The following is a 20,556-nucleotide window of genomic DNA, read 5'->3' on the forward strand; positions in this document are numbered from 1 at the left end:
CTGGTTTATAATACCTGCTGTCTGCCTGAAAATGATTTGATTTTTCATCCTTCAGGAACAGGGTCCCATGTGGCTCTTCTGCTCTGCTACAGCTGAACACAAATTAACATTTTTAAGGGGTTTGCATGACATGATTTGAGGTACAGATTGCTACCACTTTCAGTATTAGCATTTGAAGTCCCAGATTTTTCAGAAATGCCCTGCTGCACCCAGCCTACCAGGTGAGACTCTGCTTCCTTTACAAAAGACTATGAAACCTCTTAAGATTATGGCATAGAAAGGATCTGAACATGAAATTATGGGAACATCAGCAAGCAGTAACAGGTAGTTTTAAAAACCTGTTTTCTTTTGCTCTGCAGCATTGTATTCATATTTGCTATCTATAAGGAAATGATAGAGCAAAGGATATCTTGGAAATGTGATGAAAGTCATGTCAGTGTACATGTGGTGTCAGGTTTTTTTTTCTTGTTTGGGAAAGTATTTTGGTCCTTGAAGTGTAAGATAGGAGCTGTGACAGCAGCTACTGTGCCCTCAAGCTTACAGTCCCCTTCAAGACTTCAACCCATATTATCTCGCCAGTCTTTCATGTCCCCCTTTCCATTTAAGATACAAAAGGTCTGTATTACAGAGGTCCAGACATGTACTAATGTACTAAACATTTTTTGACAGAATAGATTTTGCTATGGGCTACACATTTCAGTAATGGTACTAACATGACTTACTTGGTTTGTTCACCTTGGATTCAGCTTTACTTGTTTGGGAACCTTGTCACATCACAGCCGTACTCTAGTCTGGTTAGTGATGTGACTAAGAAAGGATTTTATCCTGTAACAATGTAGAAATGCATAAGAACACAGGTGAAAGAGCTGAGCAAGACTGGTATGTATGTCTGCGTCTGTTCCCAGTCCTTTTGTATGTTTATGAATAAAAAGTTGTTACGGATCCCTCTTCTAGCCATCACAGACTGCCTGGAACAGTAAATCCTGAGTGAGAGATGAACATGTGCCACAACAACTGTAAGGAAGTGAAGTGGTACGCAAACAAGTGTTCCTAATGCTGGTGTACACCACCCTCATCAGCTGTGTTACCTGTGGGTAAGTAAGGAGGAACATGGAGAAATCATTTATAGCAGTGGTATGTGGAGCACAAGCAGGCACTAGCAGAGAACAGGCCCAAAGCTCTGCTAAGAGCTTTGGAGACAGAAACAGAGCTTGAGAGTCTTTAAATACATTCAGAAAGCAAAATCTTCTAAGAAGCTTTAGGAAAAAAAAAAAAAATCAGTACTTGGATAATTGACTCAATTAAGGCAGGTGTTAAATTTGGAATTTCAAGGAAGAGCAATTAGCTGATTGACAGGGTGTTAAAAGCTAAAGTTGTGCTTTCTTAGGAGTCTGCCATCCCTGGCATTTGTTCCTCTTTCAAAGGTTTTATTTACCGGTGTGCTTATCTTGCGAGAAGCAGTCAATTCTCCATTGAGTTTGATGTCCTTGACTTGTGATAAAACTTCCTATTTGGGACAGTCTCCCAGCTGGAAAACCCTGAGGGCAAAATTCTGCTAGACTTGCTTCTCAGCAGGCCCGGAGACAAGCAACACCTCTGCTAGAAAAAACACATTTTGTTTTGTGTTGTACTCAGCCCAGAGAGCAGCTCTTTGCAAATGCCTCCAAAGCATGTACTTCAAGGACGTTTTTGGTCGTGCCTGCTGTTGACAAGTGTAACTAACATGTTTTACAGCTGCTGCATGGCTGCTACCTTTTGAGCCAAAGACTGAGATCAGATTATTTTGAGATCATATTTGCTGTTTTAGTTTGGCAGAAAATCCCGTCGGATCTAGCAGTGAGTCTGTTTCCCGAGGTAAATGTTTTTAGACATTATGAGTTTCACTCAGGCTTGTGTAGCACTTGTGTCACACTTGTAACTTGTGTAACTCTTACTTGTTTGATCTTGATTCACACATGATAGGTAAGGGGATTGTATTACTTGCTGCATCTCTCTCTCTAACACCTTGTTCCAGGGAGGCTCTGATCCTTCTGGGTTATTTGGTGCCACATCAAGCAAGAATGAGCAGTTTTGAAATTGAATCAGAGATTCATCCAGGCCCAGAGAACTGAAATATTTTGACAACAAGAATTAACAGGCCAGCTCAGCAGAAATCCTAAAGCTGAAGCTTACTTGTAGATGCATTTATTTACATAAAAATAAATATGCACAGCTGCAATATTTGCTTGCCCTTCATCTTCCTTTGCAGGACAAGTTAGATGTGCTGAGTGCCCACGTTCTCTCCCAGTGGACAGAGTCTCTGCCCCACTGACAGACAGAATGGCTGGCTACAGACTCCATTTTGCAGGCGAGGGGCTCTGTTCAGAGTCCTTCTAACCTAACCCCAGCTTGAAACAGGGAGTATGTATTCTACATATACCTCTAGATCCAACAGTGGCTGGAGAGAAGAGAAGGCAGGTAATCTAGTCCCCCAAAATGTAAACATGTTTTTATTTAATGCCTTTCACTCATCACAAGGTACTTTTTCCCCACCCCCAACCCCCAAAACCAAGATGGCAGCATAAGGCACCGTGTAGACACATGCACAGTCCACATACCATCTATGTAAGATTTAAAAACACAGCTATAGTTCTTATCAACAGTACCATGTGTCCTTATTATTAATGTACACAATATGATTTTTCCCCAGAGTTTGTTCTGGAGAAATGAACTATTAATTTAGAATGGTAAGACTCTCCCCACCCACCCACCCCAAAAAGCCAGATTAAAAACACAGGTACAGAGCTTAATACCAGAGTAATGAGATTAGTTCATAAATTAAAAAAATACAAAAAAAAAAAAAAATCAACAGTTTCACTCTTATTTTCAGAAGGTCCCATGTGATGTGATGTACTGTGCAGAGACTCCTTAATATGTCCTCTTCCCCTTTCAAAAGCAAGAAAACTGACAAGTAGACCCAAGACATCTAGTCTTTGTCGTTGATGGCAAAAAGGCAGTTACAGCTTAACCATATAACTGCAGGATCCCCAGCGAGTTATCTGAAGGCTTTTCCTCTGTCCAAAGGAAGAAGGACTTGATACAATGTTCTTTGGCTGCAAGTTCTTAAAGGCTTCCACTGAAAGGGTTCTCCTTCAAAAAAAAGAAAAACTGCAGTTGCTGTGGGATTTTTTTACTAAGAAAATGTTGAGGAATAGGTGGAACCGATGTAATAGTTTGAGTGAAGCCCTCACAGTGCTAAGATGTTGGGGTCTGCTACAAATATTCAAGTTCCAAGGCGTGCCGAAGAGCTTCCAGGTCAGCGTGACAAGAGATTCTCCAGAATGGCATGTTGTGCTAGAGTGAAACCAAAAGAGGGTATTTTTTGGTTTTTGTTTAATACTGAGATCAAAACAACTTTCTTAGTTTGCACCCTCAGGAACAGAGCTTTGTACTTGGACCACCAGGTTGTCACGGTGTCACAGGCAAGGAGGTTCATCTTAGAGAGGAAGGAAGGAAGGAAGGGAGTGGGAAGTGTCTATTTACTGATATGTTTCTTCTATGCAGAGAGGAAAACAGATCCTCCACAATTTAGGAGTGTTCTGCTTCAGAGATGACGGAGGATGCAGGCTGACTTCCTGAATGTACTAGCTACTAAACTTTCCTATTTTTTGTTCATGGATTAATTAGAAATGTTTCTAGCACTGCGGTATTTCTAGAAACAATTTCAGGTGAACAACACTAGTGAAAGCTGTTGTCAGTGCTGCAGAGACAAGTAAATGGTATGTATCATAAAAGGAAGTTATTTATAAAAATATAAACAAAAGAATAAAATACCACACAGAGTCAAAATGCTTTCTAACAATTTCCTTCCCTAGTTAACTGAAACAGTAGGTCACACTGCATTTTCTGGAAATGTAGGAACTGGTATCATTGCTCAGATCAATTACTCATTTAGTGTAACACTGCTGCCTCAGAGAAAGGTGTGATAGGCTTATTAGACAGCCTGTCCCAAAAAAACTTTCCTAATTCCTGTTTTTGAGAAACTTATCTTACATTCTTCTGCTGCCTCCCTGTTTTTCAATTTATATTTACTGTGATAAATCTGAAGTAACGTATACAAATGTCCAAGTTCTAACCAGCCAGTTCCACTTGAAATCTTCACATCCAGACAAAATCTGGAAAGGCCAACTACCTGCGACCTACTATATCTTCTTTGTAATATCCTGATTACTTTCTTGAAAATTGTGACTATACTCTAGGAAAACAAGACTTGCACCTGAAGGAGGAGAAAGTACCAACTTTTGAACAAGTTGCAGGGGACTTGACATGGAAATTGTCATCTGGTAAGGTACAAACAGTACCCTGAAAGCATCACTGTAACAAAACAGTTCTGCAATCATTAGCAGTAGCTATGATCCTGGTGGTTGTGTGCAACCTCAGAACAATCAGAACTTGCTTTTAGATGTAAAATACAACTTTTCTTGGTATTTTCCGGTTCCAGAACAGTTAAAGCAGTACTTTTGATCAAAGACACAGCTCATTTCTGCACTTAGATTCTGCAACAACATTTGGGATTTGAATTTTCTTAGCTTCCTCACAAAATACCAGTCTCTGTACAGTCAGTGGTATGTATGCAGTAGCAAAAGTATAGAAGGCCTTAACTGATAGAGCTAACTCCCCTTCCAGCACAGGAATAAAATTTCTGACTATTTTATCACTGTAAATAATTCAGCTGTAAACATACTGCTTCTGGCTAAATAGCTTCGACAAAGCTTTAGACAACATTCACTTCCTAGATAGATGGTTCTGATGAAGGGAGATGTTCCTTTTCCAAGTGTACCTGCCTGTGTAAGAAAAAAAACTCCAGTGGTTCCAGATGTTTATTTTACAGAGTGTCTATTTACACTCCTCTAATGTTTAAACACAACTCAAGCTCCCCTCTGCTATGTTGCCTATCAGTAAACAAATGTTTCCTTCAAGCTATTTATCAGTGTGTGTAGAGACAGCGAGCAAACACAGACAGCTGAAGTGACTGGAATCTACCGCTCTGCAATTTCACTTCAAGGGGAAAAGTTCTTTTCTTCCCCCTCCCCTGGTTGTTATTAAATCCCTTCCATTAAATTATCTATTTCTCTTTCTTAAAGCAGAAGAAGACTTGGCCTCCCAGACACTCCTGTTGTTCAGCATCTACAGATTTATCACTCATGAGACAGGTGAAGAAAAATGACCCACTAAAATGGAGATATTATCAGTGCTGCCGGCAAAACAGTGAAAGGCTCTCTGCCTGCCCCCCCCTCCCCCGCCCCTGTTTTTTTTGTATGAAGCTCAGGTGTGTAGAAGCCTTGACTAATGATTGTCATCAATCAAAGGAGGTGACAGCCCAGCAAAGAATGTGCTCTATTAATGGGAGAGCTGCTTAGGCCAGGAGACACAAGCATGAGGGCTCTTGAAATCCTGGCATAGAAGATCGTTGAACCTTTCCACTTCTTCCTAGAGCCAGAGAGCCCTTGCAGCCTTTGATGCAGTCACGTTCACTGACCCACTACCTTTGAAGTATGGCACTGGGCTGTCAAAAGCAGCAGGCTATTATCACTTCATTCCCAGTCATGCATTTGGGACTCTTCTCTGACAACTCCTTAACCCTTTGTGAGCTAGAGAACCACCTGCAGATTCAGCTAATTTTCCAAGGTGGGTATGGGTATTGTTGCTTCCATCAGCCAGGGGAAACACACTACAAAAGAGGGTTTCTGCTGCTTTGAAGATGACTTGAGATACAATTCTGGGGATAGAACATGTGCCCATCACCTTATCTGCTGGGATCTCTTTATTCCTGGGCTTGTGCACCCAATGAGTTCAAATTTGGTTGGAAAGTTGTTGCAGGATGACCTGAGCTACTACAGTCATCTGTGTGCCTATTAAAAATTAACTAGTTCGCTGAAGATGGGGTTCATGCCATCAGTTCCTGCATCTCATGTGCAATGCTCCTGAAGCAAATGCATCTCAATCATGTTTCTGCAGTCACATCAGGAGTACAGGACCCAGGGTACACAAATACATCTTGAAAATAACGCTTGCCATTAACAAATTGTATTCCTCTGCCTGTAAAGCCAAATAAATAGAGATTCCAGGCAGGTTTCTGTTCTGAAGTTTAGGAGATGAAAAATTTGGCTGTTCAACTCTCATGCTGTACGATACAGTTGGTGTACCTCACTGCTTTCCCTCAGGTCTCTTGTCATTGCTCTCCATGTTTCTAGCACTCCTCCACTGGAGTATGTGTATGGCAGGAGGTATTCCTTGCAGTATCTCTAACCGCCCCACTACTCCCCCCATCACTGCAAGCAGAATGTAGGCTTTGATCTTCTCAAATTCTTTCATCTCTTCCAAGCTCTGGGGTTCCAGTTTCTCTCCTCTTACAGTCTACCCAAAGCAAAGAGGCTTCAACTGGTCCCTAAAACTCCAGTTCTCATTTCCCAATGCATGGACTGTGGATACTAATGACTGGAGGACTCAATTGGATGCACACGTTAGTCCGTTTAATTCCTCCTAAGGCTACCTCTGCTGGTGGGCCACATCTCTGCAGTGAGCATGAAACACTACTGAGGGTTTGTTATTCCTGACCATACGGCTTTCGCAGTTCCTGTTCTACTTTGTATTCAGTACATCTTCCCAATTTCATTTTACTTGTGAAATTAATCACATCATTGATCCATAAGCAATTGATAAAGGCAGCAACTCAGTACTAGTCCCTTTGGTATTCACTCCAATGATGTTACACCCCATGATCTCAATGAGTCATAAATACATGTATGCATATATGCATATTCTAGTAAGTAATTCAAAACTAACTCCAGTGAATTTTGAATTTACAAAAGCAACATGTGTAGAGCAGAAATTCATCCTGCTTGCTCATCTGAGATCACACACTGGAGTTTTCCTTTTTACGTGTTTAAAGCCATCTTTATTAAGCAAGAATGATTTGTGGAACATGTGACACAGCGACTACCTGAAGAATTGCACTAGTTGCCAAGGTGGGGGGATTTACAGCATGGAATTTCTCACAAGGTTGTTGGGTATTTTGCATGTTAAGAAATGAGACCAATTGTAAACTGTTTCAAATGGAGGGAGCTTCATTAAATGCTTAAGTAAAGAAAGGGTCACTGAAATGAAAACTTAGAAGAATCCAGCGTGGCATCCACAAACTGTACCTTTTTTGCTCCCTGTTCCTCTTCAACACCATCTCCTATTACAATGTACACGGCTTTCCTTCCAAACCTTTGCATTATTCTTTCAAAACAGCTCTCTTTCCCTAAGCAACAGAAGAGAAGACACATTTTTTTTAATCTGGACACATACAGCAGGTAGGGCTAACATTCAGGTACTGGAGCCAGAGTTGGGACCTAACTGAACATGCTGCTACATTCCTTGTTTTCTTTTGAAATTAGAATCTAATTGAATCTTAATCTGAGATGGATTCTCTCCATCTCATGACAGTTACTAGCATTTTCTTTATCAGCCAAGGACTTCCAAGTGTTGCCGGTTTTCCGTAAGCTTTGTGACTTTGATGCACTGCTTAGACCAGCAGCTGGTAGACTGATGTGACACTTGTGGTATTCAGTTTCAAGAGCCCTCTTCTATTCATTTTGGTTGCAGTAAAAACATGAAAATACAAATCTCAGATGTTCAAACACTTATACCAGAAAGAACAGAACATTAAAAAAGCTCCAAGCCAACCCAACCAGTATTTATTACTCACACAGCTTCATAAAGCTCATCCAGCACACTTGACCCCTCTGCAAGAATAAGAGGATTCAGTGTTTCTGTATGGAACAGGTCCAACCAGACTGTCTTCTTCCTCACTGGGTGCAGCTTAACATCCCACACGCTCCATAGGGTGGATATTTTTCAGGCTCACTCCCCCATGGAGACACTTGGGAAGACTTAGATTTTTTTTTTTTTTTGCCATCTGTACTAGCTTAAGTGTGGGCAGTCAGGATGTGAATTAGAGATGTGTAAACATGGACCTAAAAATGAAGCTTATACATTGCTTGTTGTGATCAGGTTTGATGGATATTCCTGACTTAGGGACGAAACTTCAGTCTTTGGTGAGGCCTACGTTAGTTTGCTCTTACCTGTTTTTGTTGCACTGTAAATATTTTCAATAGGAAAGACAGTGCCCAGTCCATAGAGAAGCACTTTAGCGAGAGCTGGTATGAGCTGAGTTGTGGTGACCAACACATTCACACAGTTAGGCCTAGAAAACAAAAGTTAGTAAAATGGCAATCCGTGTTTCTTTCTTTTACTCTAGACCGAAAGTAGGAAGCAAACATTTCTTGCAACTGGAAGTTCCCAAGCCACTGGGAGATTATGCAGCTAGAGGCAGATAACGTGAGTACTGGTAATGTCTTTTTATCAGCTTAGTAGAATGAAAGAAAACATAAACTAGCAGCAGTGATGCAGCCTTACTGCATGCGTGCCAGGATCTATTTTGTGGGAATTTAAACACCACATAGTAATGTCCATGCTGGGTTCTTGGAGTGAGCAGGTTCAGGGATGGGCCCTTTTCCTACTCTTGTAAATCTGCTCATATGAAAAGTGTGCCACCGATGAGGTAGCCACAGAAAGGCAAGGAAAAGGACTGGTTTTTGTTTTGCTCGGTTCATCATCTCAATCTCACCCCAACCCTTGATAATTCAAGTCTGGCAAACATGTGCAGACTGGCCTCCCACAGGTTTGGCCAGCAAAGTCCTATAAATGTGTCTCGATTTGTTTAGAGGGGAGAAAAAAAGGGAAGCAAAGAAGATCCTGGATCAAGTCTGTAGGCAATTCTTTAAGCTGTTCTTACCGGGAATGTATCAAATTCAGCGCCTTCAGAGCATGTGTGAGCCAAAGATCAGTCAGCGCTTCAAGTTCTGCTCTTAACTGCAGCCAGGTTTCCCTCTTAGGAGCTCCTATTAAACCTGTAAGCAGGGAAAGCATCTTTGCAGAAGCACAGGAAAGGCAGTTGCATGGTTTTGGCTGTAGAATGCCAAAGGGCGCCTGCCTGTGTTCTGAACCCTCTCTCTCCCACCGCCCTTCTCTTAGCCCTGGTGCAGGCTGCTTCCCTTTGCCACGTCACTCCAAGGCTCTGCCCTGAGGTACGTGAGGCCCGACCGCAACACTCCTGTGCTGCTGCAGCTCAGCCCCCTTCCTACTGCAACACTCCTGTGCTGCTGCAGCTCAGCTCCCTTCCTCTCCGGCAGAATGGTATCAGTCACCCGCACGCTGTGGGACCTCGTTAAAACACCCTGAAGGATGAAAGAGCTGTGTATAGTGGGTAGTGGCCTGAGCTGAGAGACATCTGAAGCCAGGATGGTTTGTTTCTCATGAAAAGTTACGCACCATTTCCAGTACATGCGGGCAGGCTATTTCTCCAACCAACACAAAGGTTGTGGTGATACTCTTGAGTTTTGCTTCTTTCTCTTTCTAGTCAGAGACCTGGCACTGATGTTCTAACAGAGAAGCAGAGCAGTGTACTGGAAGAACTGTCTGGAACTAGCTGACATGAAGAAACCCAGGGCATCCTGATAACTGGTGGTATTCTTTTGGGGGAGTTAAAACCAAGTCGTTATGATACAAGAATGCCTTCAGACAGAGATCAGCCATGTGTTCTGTGGGAAAAAAAAGCGTATTTCATTTTCAACTGCTTGCTTGCTTACTAAACATTTCGGAAAACTGGAGAAGGTTGCTTTCCTGCCAAAGAAATTGCAGGATAAAGCCCCACACTCATATTTCAGTCCTTCTCAAACCACTAAACCAGGTATTTTAGCATATCTCTGCAAATCCTGTACAGAACCTTATTTAAGGATGACTGTTGAAATACTTGCTCAGCTCACTGTGAAGTATTCTTATCACAATGCTCTCTACACCTCCTCTGCAGATGTCCCTAGCAGGGTCAGAGTATCTGGGAAGATGAAAGGCACGCTTGTTGCCTGGCCATAGACACTTACCCCCTACGTTGTTTTTGTAGGTGTTGTACATCTCTTTCACCCGACGGTAGCGGAATGCTAATTTCCTCATCCAGTCAACTCCCCCATGAACACCCGAGCCCAGACACAGATTTGCACTGGCAGTTGAACTGTGAAAACCATCCGCAGAGAAGTTGTATGTACTGGGAAAGGGAGGAGGGAAGGGGAGAGGTCAGTATAATTACAGTCTATACAGTGCCAGCAGGGAGTGGAAACAATTGAAAAGAAATGTGGAGATAAGTGGCAGCAGAGGTATATGCAGGACATGCTGTACAGAACTGGAGTTCATCTCTAGCATGGTTACTAGCACAGATTTAAAAAATGTTCTACTGTAAACACAATGCAGGTTACTTAGCACTCCCTGCCAATTCTGAGGTTCTCTGGACTACAAAATATCTGACTGTCCTCAGGACACTGAAATTCATCACCTGCCTCTCATCCAGGCTGCTATGGTAACTGCAGAAGTATTCAAATTCTAAAGGAGAAAATTCTGGTGTTAGCTTTCTGACTGCTCGGCTATATTGCTAAACAGGCTCCGAACACACTTCTGATCAAGACAAAAAATGAAGAAATTAACTAAAGGAGCCTTAACTGCCTGCAACATGCAAGTTTTGTGGGTTTTTTTGAACTGAGTTAATACTTCAAAGCAACTCTGGGGTAATTACCACAATGAACTGGGGGCAAGTGACAGTTCCACAAACACCTGAACAGGCAGTTTCTGTGAAGGAGGCAATCCTGCCTTCTACCAGGCATTTGTTCCTGTCTTCAGCCCTTCTTGATGTCCCTTTCTTTGTACCAGCACAAACATTTCTTCATCACTGAGGTGAGTCACATCAGGGAACTATTCCAGTTAGAAGATAACACAGCTTTAAAAAACAGAAGTTGCTTTTCAGCTGGATCAGTTCCCTGGTTTGGGGGATGGGGGGTACACAAAGAGACAATACCAGCTCATGTCATCTTAAAATGTTTGCCGGATGACGGCAGCAGGATGGGTTTCACGGTTTGAGCAGATCTCAGCCCAAGCCGCGATGGAAGAGGTCAGCCACAGCTCAGGGGGCACAGTTGGCTGGATCAGGTCACAGGCCCAGTGGATTCGGACAAACTCACCTTGAACCAGAGCAAGGGAAGGGACAGGAAAGCTCAGTGACACAGACCTACCCTTCTCAGCTGCACCCTGAAGCTAGCTCAGCTTATACTGCTGCTGACACCTCACTGGGGGAGTAGCCAGTGCTTGTATATTCACATCCGGGTTCACTGCACAGTAATTTCCCCTTCTAGAAAGTCCTGATGCCACTTTACTTCTGTATTAGAGCGTCCAGATAGGAGTTTAACATGCTCAACATACTTCAGTCCGCTCAGCTTCATCTCCCACACAGACAAGTCATGAGCAGCTGAGAAGTATTTTTGAAACAAACGAAACCACTCCGGCAGGGGCTTTTCACAGGATTCAAGATATGCTGCTAGCATACAGATTTTTTCGTTCACTCAAAGTAAGTGCACTGATTGAGATAAAACCTGAATTAATGTTTTAATCAATGCCTGAACAAGTATTCAGACTCACCTGCTTACAGGCCACTAGAGCCAAAGGACCTAAATAGACATTTGCCATTTCAGTGCGTCGCAAAGCACAAACTAGAGTTGCAGTTACAGCGAAAAATCATTCAATTGCTCTCTGCAGAAGGAAAAGTCTCTTCCTTAAAACACTTCATTGTTTTCTGTGCTGTTTCTGCACCCATTTCTCATAATAACCAGCCATAAAAACACAAATTATAAAGCTCCGTATGAGCTCTGCACATTTAATTCTTGTGCCAATTACCATAACTCTGCAGGCAACACTTTGGGAAAGGTAGATGCAATTGTACAGAAGTTGTTTTTATGTACGTGATAATCTAACATACAGATAAGAATTTTTGGTGCAGTTTTGATACAAGTGACAAGGCTCTGGCATGGCAAGGTCCACAATCCTCACTACTAAGCCCATTCATTACAGATTGGGCAGTGGGAAACCTTCCAATCTAGTTTTGAAGGATTTTGGCCACACCTGTGCCAACTGGCTGGCCAAATCATATCAGAAACCAGTGTAGTCTGACTGCAGTTCAACCTAATTTTAGATGTATTTCCCAGAATGGTTCAAAGCTCAGTACAGTCAGGGCTTGACAGTAGGCACAGGCATATTAATGTGAGAAAGGGGACTCTGCTTCTGTGTGCTTAATAAATGCAGACAGCATGGAGCCAGGGAGGTGAGAGGGCACATGGCTGAGAATGTTATTTTACATCACTGACCAGCCCCCTGCTATTTTCAAACAGCTGGGGACTACCTGACCTACAGCTTCCAGCCTGGAGATCCCGTACCTTAGATCTTGACCATTATCATCTGATGATACATCATCTATGTGGATCTGGTCACAGTCCTAAAAGTGTATGAAAAAGAATACAGCAGTAAGTAAATGCTTTGAAAAAAATTTGAAAGAATGTATTAAGGGTAGTATTAAGGAGATAAGATCTTACATATTGCTAGTATTGTCTGGCATAGTCTAGCCAGTTAATTGTTAGGAACAAGTATCACATAGCACTTGCACAAAATATGAATAGACAGTGCGTGTGTGAGAGATCTGCTGTTATTTAAGGGCACAACAGCTCTTGAATAATACAGTAAGTGAAAATCCTTCCTATGCAGACAGGAGGGAGAGAGATGCTTGTGTTTTAGCCAGGAAAACTGTGGGTTTTAAACTCTGTATGCATGATAAGACAGAGATTTGGCAGTCTTGCCCCCTGTGAGAATACTGCTTTGGACAGGAGGTGTATGCCCACATAATTACAAGGGGAGAACATCTGTCCCAAAGAAATTTCCAGAGATGTCTGTCCTGCCGGTGTTTTTCCAGTTTGTTCTGAAGGGGCTGAGCTTCCTTTGATGTGCAGGGAAGCTGGGCGGAAGCACTGAAGGCGGCACCCTTTCATACCCCAGCCACAGACAGAGTTAAGGAATTATGTGTGTCAGTAATGAGGAAATCTGTGCACAGGAAATTTAACCAGAATCTATACTTGGAACTCAGCCTGCATGAAGTATGCACTCTAGATCTTATCTTTCAAAATTCTTCATTGTTTGAATGGTGGAGGCCCTGCCTCAAAAATGTGAGAAATGTTATTTCTTTGGTTTCTTTCCTAGTCTTAGCATTAAGATTAGAAAGAGAAAAATCAGGAAGCTTCTCCCACCACCTTAAAACTCTTTTCTCCATGACCCTTGCAGGTAAGAACAAAACAGAAAGCCTTCAAGCTGATGAACTATTTCTTTTGTTCAGGTCAATTTTTCAACAGTGGTAAAAGCACTTGGTACAACAAGACTCCAAAGTCAGAACAACTGCAGCTAACCAAGGTACAGTTATTCTTCACCACTTCAGTATTCTGTAAACCATGGAGTTCGTCTTACCTTCCTTACACAATTAAGAGTTTCATCAATTACTTTAAACTAGCCTCTTTCAAAAAAAGAAAAAAAATCCCCAAACAAATAATCAAACTTGCTATCAATGGCAAAATGTCACAGATAGTTCTTGTCTATAATCATGAGATTTTCTTCAGCATTTATTTAGATAATTCTCAAGAAGACACAATTTTATCTTGTTCTCATCTCATCAGTCCTCTTATCAACCTATTGCTGGTGTGTATATTTCTGTATATAACTGGAGCCAAGTGGCTAAATAGCAGATCTCTGCTGGCACCTCTCTCTCTCTCTCCTCCACCCCCATCATTTTTTAAGCCCCGCTCCCAGTAGCTGTTGTGAGCCATGCTGGGAGAATATTGATGCAGCCCACTCCAGTTGTATGATGCAGGGCATTAAGTCAGGGGAAAGGTATTTGTGGAGGGATCTGTTTTTCTCATTTGTGAATGAATTGTTCTGTACACTGAAGTGTGACAACAGTAGCTATCGCATTTCTAACTTAATAAAATACCATGACACTTGGTGAGACGCTACCTCATAGTCCGCCGGCTGAGCCTATCGTGTTACTGGGTGAAACACAAGGAAGCTGGTTAAAGCAAGAATGTGGACGATGTTTTACTACTTGGTTATGAGACTAATTTTTCATTCTTACAGAATTTCCTTGAGATCTCAGTGAGTAGGGAATCAAGGCAGGATATCTGGGCTGCTGAAAAGAAGGTCCAGATTGTTCAAATGGGAGTCTGCAATGTGGACATATCCCAGTTTTCACATCTGCTGACTTTTCAAAATGATACTCTAGAATCTCAGAGGTATATGATGTGTGGCACGTACAGCCTGTGAGTCAAACGTGTAAGACCTCAGTCAACCCTCGCAACTCTGGGAACTGAACTGTTTCTACTGTTGTGGTATCTCTAGGTCAGTCTGTGCTACGCAACCTGCCTCCAGGTGGGACCAGACCCTTGTACCCACATGTAAAGAAGCCTGAGCTAATGCAGCTTTGGAACAGTACTGCAGGCTTGGAGAAAGCCTCTGCTGCCTCCTTGTGAAAATACAAGCTGTTCCTGAGGATGCATGGAGAAGCTCCTTCTGTTATCACTTAAGCTCCCTCTGAATACTCTCAAGGTATGAAAACAACTTAGGAACATGCAGGTTGTCTGTTTTCAGGATTGTGTTAAGAGATTTTTAAACATCTCATGGATTCATTGATCAGTCAAGCTTGTGTCCCTCATTAGGCAGGGGGTTAACAGTTCCCAGAACACAAAACCTCCAGGGATGGCTCTGAAAGGCAGTAACTTGTAAACACACTAATCCCCTTGTTTGTTAATTCCTCATGCCCTAGTCAGTCCTCCTGTCCTTAATACCTGTTTTCCAGAGTGCTAGACAATAATATCTCCAGAGGGACTGGGGGTGGAAGGTACTATTCTTTAGCCAGCACTGCACTGTGAACAAAAGGCATCTGGGAGAAAAAGCACAACCCTGGAAAGACCAGAGTTCGTATTTTAACTTCACTGTGACCAGTAGCCTTGCACAACTCCTTTTCTCCCCCATTTCCCAAAAGGGGAACAGAAAGTGATAATACCTCCTTCCAAGCAAATATTTGCTGATACATTCTGCAGTGTGATCAGAGCCCTTTGTACACAACACCTTGTATGGCCTATATTCGCAGACTGTAGGGATTAAATCTGTCTGTACTGTTCCAACTGCAAGCAGAGATGATGTGGTCGACAGGCATGTGCTACACGAGTGGATGAATCAGTGTAGCAAAACCACACTTGTGTGATTTCAACGTGGGGCTCAGCAAATGCAGTCCTTGCTTACCTGTGTTCTGTTGCTAACAACCTCCAGAACTGGGCAATGCTTGTGTCCCTGCATGCCCTGGAAGTGCAACACACTGGCTGCCCTTGTCAAGGTTTGGCACCTTGCTTCTTTGCTACAGGGCAGGCACACCACTAAGCTGTGCTTCAACAAGCATCGACCTCCCCCTGGCCCTGAATCAGCTGGAATAAAAGTCCAGCTTCTAAGTTTTCCAACTTAAGAGTTACCTTGCTGACAGAGAATCCCCTTCTGTAAAAAAATGGAAAGAGTTTGGTAGGAGTCTGCATCTAAGGCTTCTCCAGTCACCCACCTGCCCTGGGGACCAGTGATCAGTCTCCTTCCATTCAACTAGCTGGGGGTTTGGGGTGAATTGAATGGGAAATTGGCCTAAGAGGATAGTTGAAGCAGGTTATCTGAATGGATCTGCTGGTTCGCCTTTTCACACATCCAAGATTCCCACTCCCGGGCACAGCAGGAAGAATGCATCCAGACAATGCATCCAGGAAACAGTGGCCTGAATCCCTTCTGGGCAAACCCTGAAAACAGATAAAGCCCTGGCTAACAACAGAGCCTCAGAATCATTTTTTGATAGAAAAAAGGGCGTATTCCAGTTCAGGCTCCTCACTCAGACTTTGAAACCAGTTTTTTGCTAGGATGTGAAATCACATCCTCACCAGACTAAGGAAGATCCCACAAATGCTACCAAGAGCTGTGCAAACCTTGCTGTATCTATGGACAAATGTTTCATTCTCATCAGGCACTTTCTGGGAATGCTTCAAAAGGAATTTACACCCTGGCAGCACCTTCTGCTTTGCACAGCACTGAAAACTGAAGCCAGCAAAATAAACCATTCCCCTGTGCTAAAGCAAGGAAATAACTGATCTCCTTGTCCAACCTGCCTCTCCAGTGAGGATGGGCAACATTTCCTCCACTTTCCCCCTGCCTCTGCTCTCAGGACCGAGGCCAGCCATGCTCTGGTTGGTTCAGTCTGCTGGGCCCCCCAGAATGCCTGAACTTGGCTATGGATTTGTGCCAGAGAAAAGTTTTGCTATGTTTAGCATTATCTAGTAAGAGTACTCTTGCTTTGGTCTCGAATGGGGCAACTATCCTACTGCTTTCTCACAGCTTCTTTCATGATGCCCCAACACAGAAGAGGGTCAGAAATGGTTTCAGCCCAGTGCAGTTTTAGCTTACTTTTGTCTTGTACAGGCCAGTGTTATACCACATGATGGTGCTAACGTATACGGTAACGTCTGTAGGTCTAGAACTGAATCAGCTTCTGTGCTTGCTTTTTACCAATTTATTTGTTTTTTTTTAAGAATGTAATTCACTGCATTTTTTAAAGTATAGCACTCGGTGATGTATGATCCTAAAACATCACTTTGTGAATACTCAAACCTGACTTTTATTTATCATCCTAAATGAAGGAGTAGGGTGGTTAACAGAGATGGATGACTTGTTGCAAATTGTTCAAACTGAAATGGCTTTTTTTGGAAAGTGAAATTTTGTAAAGAACATTTACTTCTCTTGAACTCTCCCTCATTCTTTTTTTTTTTTTCATTGAAAAGGCTCAGTTAAAAAACCTTTGGTTTGTTTCACTTATCAAGCATGTATGAAAAGGGAAAACTGAAATTTTTTCAGTAGAAAATGCTCTTCTCTTTCCAGCTACCTGGGCCATTACAACGCTTAGCATTTTTATCTTAGTGCTGGACCTAAGATAAAATTGTCTCACAATGCTAACACTTATTTCTGCTCTGGCTAGGTGGAACACTACTTGTTTTCAAAAGTTTTTAATGTTTTTCATAGCTTTGAGTTATTCAGGTCCAGCAGCAAGCTGTTCTCACCTTTAGGTGCCTATGTCCCTTTACACCCTCTGGCTGTCCATTAAAGCTATGTTGACTCATTCAGCTGCCAACTTCATGTTTCTCAATTTTTTAGTAAAAGCAGGTAAGCTAATAAGGTAGCCTAGGAAACCAGAAAAAATTGCTTCTCTTCTCTTACACAGCAACAAAATAGCACTAGTAACATAGATGTTTTTCTCATCTTTGTAGCCCAAACTATTTAGAGAGAACCTCCCTTAATATTTTGCTGAATGGACGAGTCCTGTAGCACCTGGCTCTCTTCCTGTGTTGGAGATGAAGCCCAGGTATTTGGTAGAAGGTTTTGATTTCTATTTGGAGACACAGTGTTAAACTTTAGAGCTCTTCACTGGACTAGTTCTTACTCAGTTACATAGTCCTCCTGGAATGAGGAGTCCCCAGATCTGAGGGATTTTTGTTTAGTTTTTGCTTTAGTTTTTGCTCATCTAGAAACCACAAAAGAAAAGAAACACAACATAATAACTTTTTATAATTAAAAACTTTGCTCTACCATAGCGGCTGAAGAAGAATTTGAGAGGTCATACGAGACAAAACTGACCTCAGAACTCTGTTTCTAGCAGACAAAGCTCTTACTGACAGAGAAATGTGCAGAATTTGACTGAGGCCAGACAATTCAGTACTTCATTTAATGTTTCAGAGCAGCAAGTGAAGCAAGGAGAAAACTTGTTTTAAAATGATTTGTCAATTTGTATTCTCGCAAAAGACTAGAGAAGTAGAGGGTTTCTGGAGGGCGGCTTCGTGCAGGACATGAAGCTTTGTTGCATCACATGTTTAGATGATGGGTGGGAAATGCTGGTTGTGTGTTAAGTATTATCACTACTTATATAGTGCCCTGGACCCTCAAACAGCAGCGCTTTTTTTTTTCCTAAGAGAAGGATTTTTTCACTTTGCACTTTCTGTACCCTCATCACCAACTCCTTCTTTGAAAAAAGCTGAAAGAGGAAAAATCTGTCAGTTCAGGTGCTTCTCACTACTTGTCTTCAAAAGGAAATGAAAATTCTCAGCAAGTGAAACCTCAGATTGTAAGGAGACAGGTGGCAGGAAAGGTTGTGCCTTCTGTAATGCAGAGGACCACAGTGCAATTAAGCAGTGAAGGAAACAGGAGTCCACGTTGAACTCATCAGGCACAGAAAAAGTTCTCTCATTTCATCTGGCACAGAAACAAATTCTTCCTTTTTCAAGTGAAGAAAGACCACGGAGGTTTGCCCAGAGATGCCAGATATTTTTCCTCCAAACACCTCCAAGCAGTGTTCTGATTCCAAGGTGCGCACAGTGCAAACCCCACCTTACCCACTATTTCTACTGATTGCAAATGCAAACAAATTTTCATCATCACTGTACAGCTGTTTCTCAGCTGGTGACAGAATTCTGCTAGCACCACTTTGCTTGAACGTTAGTGTATATTCAGAAGGATTTTTGCTTTGTGTAAGGCAGTGTCAGATCTAACCATGCCACAAACAGGAAAGATACTTCCTCTTGGTTTTTGATGTTGAACTCCCATAGTTTGATCCTGCAGTGTGCCTGAGCTTGAGCAGACCTCTGCTCTGTCTGCGTGAGCTTCCTCCCCATAGGATCTATGCTAATTTACCTTAATAAAATTATTAAATAGCAAATTTCAGGAGAAGCAGCAGCAATGTCCTCATTAATAGGTTTAGCAAAACTGGCAAAAGCCATCCTTGTTACTGTGTATTTAGAAAAAAATTCCTTAAGAGAATGAAGATGTCAAAGGGACACAGTAAAGTATGCTTCCAATAAGCCATCTAAGGCCCATTTCTTTGGGGTCAAAAATGAAAGTTTCTTGGCCAGAAAAACAAGTTTGTAGACCAGATGCAAATGATTAGAGAAAGAGATGTTAAATAAAATAAGCAGCTACATACCTCCAGGTCATTAAAGAACAGATGTGTATCTGCAAGGTTGAAGATCATTTCTTCCATCATAAGACCTATTCGCACAGACGTTGTAGTGTCCTGTTAGGGGAAAATCATTTTTTTTCCATTCACTTTGATTTCTTTTTCTTTTTTGGGGGGTCGGGGGGTGGGAGATCTTAGAACAAACATAGGATCTACACATTGCTGTTTCTGAAGATACGTTCATTAAAGTAATTTTACTTCCCAAGTGTATCTTAACATGATTTTCTCATCCTTTCTTTTGCTCTGCTAGATAATCAAATTCTGTTCTCTGAATGATGTCTATGGCTTGCCTTGACCAGTAATAGCCCACACACTTCAGATGATATTACAAGAACCTTTAAACACCTGAGACTATGTAAGAATTGCTTCAGTAGGTTAGACCAAGAACTGATATCCAACAGCATCATTAGTGAATGGTTAGGGGATAGTTATGAGCAACATCCTTTCCTGACTTCATCACTCAAACCAGCCACAGAAGGTCAGTATTACTCTCTCTTAATGTCAAACAGCAACTTCATGAGCAAAATCTGAAAACAGAACCCAGGAGCTCAAACATAAATTGAGTTTCTTTCTCTTAAAGGGTGCAATCCATGCCTCTCACCGCACTTGTCTTAGGTCTTTACAGCCACGGTACCTCAGGTGATCAGCACAGAACAGCACAGAAAGGCAGATGTGTTGTTGTGCTGAGCAGATGTGCTCAGCACATGATACAGTATCTGCTGTCCTCGGCAGCACACATGCACCCAGGCAGGAGATGCAAGAGCTATTGCAAAGCTCTTCCGTCCCCACTGAAGCTGCCTACTTATTTAAAGCAACAGCAGAGTTAAAACAATCCCATCCTACCATGCAAACCCAATTATAGCACAATAAAATGCTTGTCCAAGTATGACCATTCCTGATCAGGACAGAGTGTGCTCTGCAGTGGTACAAAGCATGCTTGCAGGGCCAGAACTGTAGCCATAATGGCAGTTACACCCAAATAACTGTATCGATTTAAAAAAAAAAAAAAAAAAAGAAAAAAAGGAAAAAAAGAAAAAGACAAAACAAGAGAAAACACAGCACATCAAAATGCTGGATGGGTTCATATGTCATTCTAGCTGGTGTCAGAAATGGCAACATGCACCCAACACTCCTGTCTCTGTGGGCTGGCTGACTGTGGCTCATCCTGCCATTTTCTTGCATGGGCAGTCCCCTGCCTAGCTGGGTGTGGGTCTAACCTGGCCCTTCCCCAGAAGGGTCCCAAACTGCTTCCTAAAAGGGAAGGACATGATGCAAAAGGTCTGGCTGCCTACAGCATTTTTAAAATGCACTTTTTTAATGATTAAGAGAATGTGAAAATGCACATGCCAGCAGCTCTAAAACAGCTTCTACACATTCTTAAGCATATGTGAACTTTCTCAGATCTAGATCCTGCTCCTACCAACATCAGTGGCAAAACCTTAAGTAAATTCCCCTGGAGGACCACACTACCTGCAGCTCTACTTTAGAGCATGCAGTTGATTTGTTTCAGATAATTAATGTTTTTCCCTGCC

General features: G+C 42.2%; 1 protein-coding gene across 2 annotated transcripts in view; it reads right to left on the bottom strand.

Moving 5' to 3' along the window:
• Positions 1-2,473: 2,473 nt before the first annotated feature.
• EYA2 (EYA transcriptional coactivator and phosphatase 2) overlaps positions 2,474-20,556 on the bottom strand; it is a 102,416-nt gene continuing 84,333 nt past the window's right edge. For both annotated transcript variants that reach the window (XM_074842892.1, XM_074842891.1), the window contains exons 10-16: positions 18,992-19,081; positions 12,336-12,394; positions 9,966-10,126; positions 8,822-8,936; positions 8,109-8,230; positions 7,185-7,285; positions 2,474-3,333 (exon numbers count right to left, since the gene is read on the bottom strand). In XM_074842892.1, coding sequence (XP_074698993.1) covers positions 3,253-3,333; positions 7,185-7,285; positions 8,109-8,230; positions 8,822-8,936; positions 9,966-10,126; positions 12,336-12,394; positions 18,992-19,081 — 729 coding nt within the window. In that variant the 3' untranslated portion in view covers positions 2,474-3,252. The remainder of the gene's footprint in view (positions 3,334-7,184; positions 7,286-8,108; positions 8,231-8,821; positions 8,937-9,965; positions 10,127-12,335; positions 12,395-18,991; positions 19,082-20,556) is intronic.

Source organism: Strix aluco, chromosome 17 (assembly GCF_031877795.1).
Source record: "Strix aluco isolate bStrAlu1 chromosome 17, bStrAlu1.hap1, whole genome shotgun sequence".
NCBI classification, from domain to species: domain Eukaryota; kingdom Metazoa; phylum Chordata; class Aves; order Strigiformes; family Strigidae; genus Strix; species Strix aluco.